At 18.9% G+C, this 7974-nt stretch overlaps 1 protein-coding gene across 1 annotated transcript, besides 28 other annotated features; it reads right to left on the reverse strand.

The window, feature by feature from the left end:
- Positions 1–985: a repeat region.
- A 1-nt stretch (position 986) lies between these two features.
- Positions 987–1125: a microsatellite.
- Positions 1028–1187: a microsatellite.
- A 5-nt stretch (positions 1188–1192) lies between these two features.
- Positions 1193–1765: a repeat region.
- Positions 1766–1852: 87 nt separating this feature from the next.
- Positions 1853–2026: a microsatellite.
- A 276-nt stretch (positions 2027–2302) lies between these two features.
- Positions 2303–2429: a sequence feature (AT_rich).
- A 503-nt stretch (positions 2430–2932) lies between these two features.
- Positions 2933–2957: a sequence feature (AT_rich).
- A 23-nt stretch (positions 2958–2980) lies between these two features.
- EDI_237530 (uncharacterized protein) lies at positions 2981–4402 on the reverse strand (the record flags this gene model as incomplete). Its single annotated transcript, XM_001739903.1, has 1 exon — positions 2981–4402. One exon carries the CDS (start codon positions 4400–4402, stop codon positions 2981–2983), a length of 1422 nt encoding a protein of 473 aa, XP_001739955.1.
- Positions 4334–4501: a microsatellite.
- Positions 4378–4474: a microsatellite.
- Positions 4502–4685: 184 nt separating the features above from the next.
- Positions 4686–4749: a sequence feature (AT_rich).
- A 65-nt stretch (positions 4750–4814) lies between these two features.
- Positions 4815–4835: a sequence feature (AT_rich).
- Positions 4836–5269: 434 nt separating this feature from the next.
- Positions 5270–5396: a sequence feature (AT_rich).
- Positions 5397–5789: 393 nt separating this feature from the next.
- Positions 5790–5888: a microsatellite.
- Positions 5889–5923: 35 nt separating this feature from the next.
- Positions 5924–5977: a sequence feature (AT_rich).
- A 132-nt stretch (positions 5978–6109) lies between these two features.
- Positions 6110–6139: a sequence feature (AT_rich).
- Positions 6140–6167: 28 nt separating this feature from the next.
- Positions 6168–6217: a sequence feature (AT_rich).
- Positions 6218–6559: 342 nt separating this feature from the next.
- Positions 6560–6591: a sequence feature (AT_rich).
- A 113-nt stretch (positions 6592–6704) lies between these two features.
- Positions 6705–6775: a microsatellite.
- A 1-nt stretch (position 6776) lies between these two features.
- Positions 6777–6910: a microsatellite.
- Positions 6911–6971: 61 nt separating this feature from the next.
- Positions 6972–7099: a microsatellite.
- Positions 7100–7105: 6 nt separating this feature from the next.
- Positions 7106–7153: a sequence feature (AT_rich).
- A 23-nt stretch (positions 7154–7176) lies between these two features.
- Positions 7177–7364: a microsatellite.
- Position 7365: 1 nt separating this feature from the next.
- Positions 7366–7439: a microsatellite.
- Positions 7440–7442: 3 nt separating this feature from the next.
- Positions 7443–7504: a sequence feature (AT_rich).
- A 3-nt stretch (positions 7505–7507) lies between these two features.
- Positions 7508–7582: a microsatellite.
- A 9-nt stretch (positions 7583–7591) lies between these two features.
- Positions 7592–7685: a microsatellite.
- Positions 7686–7754: 69 nt separating this feature from the next.
- Positions 7755–7885: a microsatellite.
- A 12-nt stretch (positions 7886–7897) lies between these two features.
- Positions 7898–7972: a repeat region.
- Between the last annotated feature and the right edge of the window lie 2 nt (positions 7973–7974).

Consider the following 7974-nt stretch of genomic DNA (forward strand, 5'->3'; position numbering starts at 1 on the left):
TAATAAGTAAAGAACATATAATAATTATTATTGAAGATACAGATGGAAATAAATTTGGAGGATATGTTAATGAAAAAATTGATAAAGTTAGTAATTGGAACTGGATAAATGATCCAAAATCATTTTTATTTTCATTAAAATCAAAAGGAAGAATACAAGGAATGATGAAATTTGATATTAAAGAATCACAACACGCATTTAGTTTAGGTAGTCAATCAGTTGTTTGGTTGTTTGCATTTGGATTATTTGGGCATGACATTGTTGTTTATAAAGAAAATGAGAAAGCAAAATCATGGTGTAAACAATTTTCATTTGAATATAAAGGAATATCAAATGCACTTTGTGGAAAACAATATCCAAAACATTTCACACCACAACGAATTATTGTAATTGAAATGAAATGATTTTATTTATTATTGTTTATTTGAAATATAAAACTAAAAAAGAATATAAAATAAAATCAATAAATGAATATGAACATTTCATCTATCAATAAATGAAATGATGGATATAAAAATGTTCATATTTCTTTCTTGTTTTATTTAAAAGAATCATATTCAATGTGTTAATTTAATAAATAATAAAAAGAAATAATAAAAGATAAATAAAAATATAATAAAATATTTATTTTATTCTTTTTATTTATTTTTTATTTTATTTATATTATTTTATATTTATTTATTTTATTCTTCTTCTTTTATCTTTATGTCTATTATATATTTCTTATTTTATTATTTATGTTATATTCTTATATCATTTTATTCTTATTTTATTATTTATGTTATATTCTTATATCATTTTATTCTTATTTTATATTTATTCATTATTATTCATTTCATATTAACAATGATAAATAACAATACAACATATAATAAATAAATGATATAATATAAACAACAATAAATAATAATAATAATAATAATAATAATAATAATAATAATAATAATAATAATAATAATAATAATAATAATAAATAAGAATGAATATATCTTATTTTATTATTATATTCTTCTTTATATTCTCTTCTTTTATTATTTTATATATTTATTATATTTATTTTGTAATATCAATTTCATTTATAAATAATTTATTTATATTAAATATTATAATTTATTTATATTTAATGAATGATGAATTTTTATTGATTATTCTTTGTTCAATTCTCTTATTTTATTCTTTATTTATTTGATATGACTCGAATGTAGCACATCAGAGATACCATATGTAACCATCAAATATTTTCATACTTTAAATTACTGGTTATCATCTGATTATGATGTTACTATTAATTAGAAAACGTCTTAATCAGTGTTGTAAGAATATCAGTGTTTAATATTTACAATGATGAAATATCCTTTATATTAAATGTGTACTTATTTATAAAGGTGATAGTATTATTTACTTGTTAGAATATATGTATATCTGCTAATATAGATATTATCAATGAAAAGCTATGTTGTTATGATTATGTTAAAATGAAAATAGTTCAAAGTAATATAGTGATAATGATATATTCTTCTTAAAATAAGAAAGTAAAAATAAATTTTAACACTCATTAAAATCAGATAATAACTCAAATACATTTAAATCAGAGATTCTGAAATACTTTATTGTACATTAAATAAATGAATAAATGAAATTTTCACAATTCAACAACTAAAAATAAACTAATAGATAATGAAATACAATGTTAAAACAAATAATCTACATTGAAGAATGAACAATAGAAAATAAAACTGTTAACATTTAATTAACTTATTTTTATTTCATTAAATCAAATGTCATTTCATTTTTATTGTTTTTAGATAACATTAATAATATACAAATGTTGTTATTTGTTTAAAATTGGATGTTTTTTTTATTAATTAATATGTTCTTTTTCTATTTTTTCTCTTTTCTGATATTTCTTATTGTTTTGTTATTTCATGTTTATTTTTTTTTTTTGATGTTTTTGTTCATTATCATTTTCACTACCTTTCTTTGTTGTTTTTTTTCTTTTACTTTGTTTGTTTCATCCTTTATGTTTGATACGGGACTTTCTTTTTTAAAACTAGACTAAGATTAGTGAATAGCATGGTGCCAATTGATTTAGTGTGAATATCTTAATTCTCTCATTTAATCTTTATAAAAGTTACTTTTCTATTTGTTTATATTTTGCTCTATTTTTCTTGGTTGTGTTGTTCAATTGTTTGTATTTAATTTTTACTATTAACTCATTTTTAGATGAATTATTCAATATTGTTTTAAGTATTGATTCTTTTTCATTTGTTTCAAACAGTAATTTGGATGTTTTATTAACAACTTTATTTTGTTAAATTTATTATTTCATCTTTGTTTATTATAATTGTTAATACATCAAATATATTCTAATTTGTTCAAATCTAAATAAATTATTCTATTTAAGTAATACTTTATACTAATAAATTAATGTCAATATACACTTATACTATGTCTTTTATTTGTTTTCACTTTGACGTATCGTATTTTCTATATTAGTTTATTCTTCTCATTGTTTAAATGAGTGTTTCTGATTTATTAAGTAAACAAGAACACCATTTGCTTTAATGTTCATCCTTCATTTTAATAACTGCTCCTATCTGAATATAAATCTAAATGAAAATGATATAATAAAAACCAACAAATAATACATTAATAATACCAGATTCAATAATCATTATTTAAGCAATACACAAGACAAACAATTAACCCATTGATTGTTATGAAATTGAAATAATTATAAGAACGAAACAACCAAAACTTTATTTTAATTTCGATAACTCAATTATATAAAACATTAAAGTTAAATGAGTCAAAGAGAGAAATAAGAAGAATCAATAAAAGGAAATACTCTATTTTAATAAACAATTGTTTTCCAAATTATTTGTAAATTAAGTTTTTTTTTGAAAATGAACAAATCAAAATAAAAAAGGTGAAAAAATATTAATAAAATTATAATACTTCATTTCAAATTCAAATAACTTTATTTTTCATTTAGTTCATAGTCACTTTCAAAACACTCGATTGGAATTCTTTTAATTTCATGTAACACTTTATTGCATTCAGTAAAACATCTCCACCCAAATGATATAGTTGAAGATGGAAGAATGACCGACGTTAGTGATGAACATCCACTAAAACAATACATTCCCAACTTACTAACAGAAGATGGAATAGAAATTGATTTTAATTTATCAGATTTACTAAAACAGTAATCGCCTATTTCTTTAATTGTTGTTGGAATTACAAATTTATTAACATCCCATCGTTTTATTTCTTTTCCATTAATTTTTATTAACTTACCTATGTCAATTGATACCAGTTTTTCTTCTCCTACAAATATTCTATCTTCACTAATAAATTTAAGACCTTTAATCTCCATATTTGTTAATGCCTTACATCCATAAAAACATTCAATTCCTATTGTACTAACTGTTGTTGATATAGTAATTGATGTTAATAATGTACAATATTTAAAACACCGATCTCCCAATTTCATAACTGATGTTGGTAAATCAATTGATGTTAATGAATAACAATCCTTAAAACATTCGTTGCCTAATTCACTGATTGTTGTTGGTATAGTAATTGATGTTAGTGATGAACACCCTTCAAAACAACGATTTCCTAATTCGCTAATTGTTGAATGTATATTAATTGATTTTAATGGTGCGCACCAATTAAAACAACTATTCCCTAACTTAGTAATTGTTGGTGGAATAGTAAATTCATTAATATCTTTCTTTTCAATATTTTTTCCATTAATTTGTTTTAACTGTAATGGTGTTTTAATACTATTTAACACTGGTCCATTTATAAATATTCTTTCTTCACTAACAAACTGTAGATTGTCTATGCTTATACTTGTTAATGATGAACAATAACTAAAACATTCATCTCCTATTTTACTAATTGTTGTTGGTATATTAATTGATTTTAATGATGTACATCCTGAAAAACACCAAGGCCCTAATTCTTTAATTCTCATTGGCATTGTAATACTACTTAACGATGAACATCCATTAAAACATTCATATCCAAGTATTGTAACTTCTGGTGGTATTGTGTTTCCATATTTCTTTCTATCATAATTTGTGTATATTATATTTTTATATACGTCTCCTTTTTCTTTCTCTTGTAAATATTCCCAATAATCCACATAATACCATATTACATATTTAAATATTTTTCCATCATTAAATATTTCATCACTTCTATTATAAATATGAAATGTTTCAATATTAGGAAACAATTTTCTTGAATATTCATTTAAAGGAATTGGATTAAAATGAAATCGTTCCATATTTCCTTGAAATCTTTTAACACCCATTTCTAAATTAATAAAATCATTAATATCATTAAAATACATTGATGTTATCATTATTTCATTATACCCTAATTTCATTATTGTTTTATTATTTATTAGTTGTTTTTATTAGTTCTTTTATTTTTATATTTTAATTTCTTCTTTTTTATTGAGTTTTTATCATTAATGTTTTAATATAGTATGGATTAGGGAAGTAGGGGCTATTCAGTGCTAAAACAGTACAGTGGCTGAACCAATTAGGGTGTATGAGATAAGTAAGGTGTGGTCAGTGTTAATAAAGTAAATAAAAAAAACGAAGACATAAGTGAACTAGATTTGTTTTGAACAAATGAAGTAAAATATAATCTTTCTTTCTTTATTGTATTTTATATATTATTTTATTGTATTAGTTTTTCATTTAAATAATAAAAAGAAATAATTATATTCGTTTATCTTCATTTCTTATTCATTTATTATCTTTAAATTATTTTGTATGTTTATTTGATGATGCATATTATAAATTATTTATTAACTATTTAGAATTTCATTTAATCTATATCATGAGAGTAAATTGAATCATTTTTTGGTTTATGTTGTTTTAATTAATGAAAGTATGAGATGTTAATATTTCATTTATCTTTATTAACAATTAGTGTAGACTCCAATTCAACAATTATTCTCATATCTTTCTAATTACACATTATGACAATACAATGTTGTTTAAAGGGTGAATTAATTAATACAGGAATAGTATTTGAATATATTGGTTTCACGATGTTTTTATATGATTAGTTATTGATTCTCTTCGTTTTCCTCTTGTCTATGATTCATTGAAACGAGGTGTTACAAATGAGTTGATAATTGTACCAATTAAATCATACATAATCATTTCAATGATATCAAATAGGGAACCAAGATAAGCAAAGAAATAATGAATCTAAATAAAAAATACAAAAAGAAAAGGGCAAAATATTTTGAATCAATAAAATAATAGTTTTTATTATTTTGTTCTTAAAAAAATAAAAAATAAAAAAGTAAATTAAATACACATTCTATATTTATTTATATTTGTTTATATTTTATATCATTTTATGTTCAATTGTTCTGAAATATAAATAATTCAGAAATGATATTTGATTCAATGTATGTATACATTTTTATGGTCACGAAATTATGCGTTTTATTCGTATTTATCATTATATTATTATATTGATTTGTGATGTTGTTAATTATTTCTTAATTGTTGTCTAAATGTAATGAATGTATTCATTGTTTGTTTAAAACATGGTGTTTATGTTTGATAGTTCATTGAAATGAATTATCATATTGCAAATTAATTCTTGTTAAATGTTTAAAACGTAAAAAATAGTAGATAATACAATTAGATGTAAATATTTGTGATTAAATATGAGAATAACATATTTGTATATTATTAGTTATATCTTTCTACTTCGTTTTCTGTATTAAATGATTATATCTGTTGATGAAATTGAAATGAAATAAAATAAATATAAAAAGAAAATGATAAAAGAAAGAATAAAGAAAATAATAAGAAAATAAATATAATGATTAATGATAAAATTAATGAGTTATTATCATGAATGAAAGTTGATGATGAACATTAAATTCATTATTATTAATTATAAATGTTTAATTTATAATACATATTAAATAGTCATTCTTCATTCTGTATTATTGTGTTGATGTTTAAATTATTCAATTTATTATTATCATTTCATCATTTCATTGACATTTGTTATTTATTATCTTTTTATTTGTTTCATCATTTAATTCTTGTTTGATATGATAATATAAATAATTTAAATTGTATATTATCATCATTCATCATTGATAATCATCTGTGATATAATTTAATTTTCATATCAATAATTATATCATTTAAATAAATAATAACATTTGTTAACATATCATTATGACATCTCATCAGTATGATAAATGAAATTTAACATATTTAATCATTAATAACAATACGATTGATATTCATATTTATATAATCATTGTTATTCATAACTAACATTATAAATTTGAATTAACATAATACTCTTCTTTATTACATTTCATAATGATATTTTCACATTAAAATAGAATTGAAGGTAAATGAAATGAAATAAAGAATAATATAAAATGAACAGAATTATGAATGAATATACTCAACAAATCAAGATACATCATACTCAATACAACAAGAAGTTACAAAGTGTCGACTGATTGTTATAGATTTGATATTTTACCTACTTTTTATTTTATTTTATATTTTATAATTTTAAGAGAAAATAATAGAAAACAGAATAATCTAATATTCAAAAAATATATTACACCATTTTCAATTGATCATTTTATTTAGATTCATAATTTCTTTGCTTATTTTGGTTCCCTTTATTTTTTATATTTATTATTATTTATAATTTGTATTATTATTTATTTATTATTATCATTTTTATTTATCATTTTGTATTATATTATTCATTATTTCATGAATTTAATATTTATTATGAAATCATTTATTAATTATTTCATTTTATAATGATATATTATTTAAATTATTTTGTTATATCACATTGATTATTCAATATTTAATGATATAATTTAATGATGTAAGATTAATATAATAGATATAAATAAAATGATGAATATTGAAACAATCATTTAAAATCAAAAATAAATAATAAGAAATAAGAATATAATATAAAGAATAAAGAATAAAGAAAAGAAAGATAATAAAAGAAATAAATAATAAATATAAATCAAATGATAATAATAAAAACAAATAATAAATAAATGATAAATAAATATTAATAATCAAAAATATATTAATATTAAAAATTAAATCAAAACAAAATAATCAAAACAAGAAATGAAAATAAGAATCAAATGAAAATAAATAAATAAAATAAATAAAGAAATAATAAGAATAAAGAATAATAATAAGAAAGAAAAGAAATATAAATAATATTAATAATAAATTAAAATAAAATAAGAAATGAAAAATACAATAATAATAATAAATAATAAAAATATGAAAGAATAAAGATAATAATAATATAAAATGATAATATTAAAGAAATTATTAAAATATAAAATAAAGATAAAAGAAAACAATGAAATATAGAATAAATTCATTTTAATATAAATCATTTAAATAATTAAACAATAAAATTATTTTATAATATTGAAATATTTCATAAATAAAATAAGAAAGAACAAATAAAAGAATATAGAAAAATAAATAAAAGAATAATAAATAATAAAATAAAATAATCAATATATTAAAAAGAAAAAAAGATAATAAATAATACATATAAATAAAAATCATAAAAATAAAAATGAATAAAATAAATTGCATAAATAAAATAATGATAAATAATTTGCATCAATAAATTAAACACTTTTTTATTGCATATTTCTAATTTCTATAATAAAAAATGCATCATTTATTTCATCATTATTTTCATCATTTATTATTTCTTTTTTGAATTATTCTTTTTTATCTTCTTCTATTCATAATTTCACTTTTTTCTTTCATATCATTCTTTCTCTTCCTTTTTCTCTTATTTCATTTTAACATGGCCCAATATGGAGTATTTTAGAGTTAATACTTCCTGTCATAGTCACTCCTTCTTGCATCTTTACTTCTTTGATGAATACATTCT

This window comes from Entamoeba dispar, genomic scaffold (assembly GCF_000209125.1).
Source record: "Entamoeba dispar SAW760 scf_1105229462529 genomic scaffold, whole genome shotgun sequence".
NCBI classification, from domain to species: Eukaryota; Evosea; order Mastigamoebida; family Endamoebidae; genus Entamoeba; species Entamoeba dispar.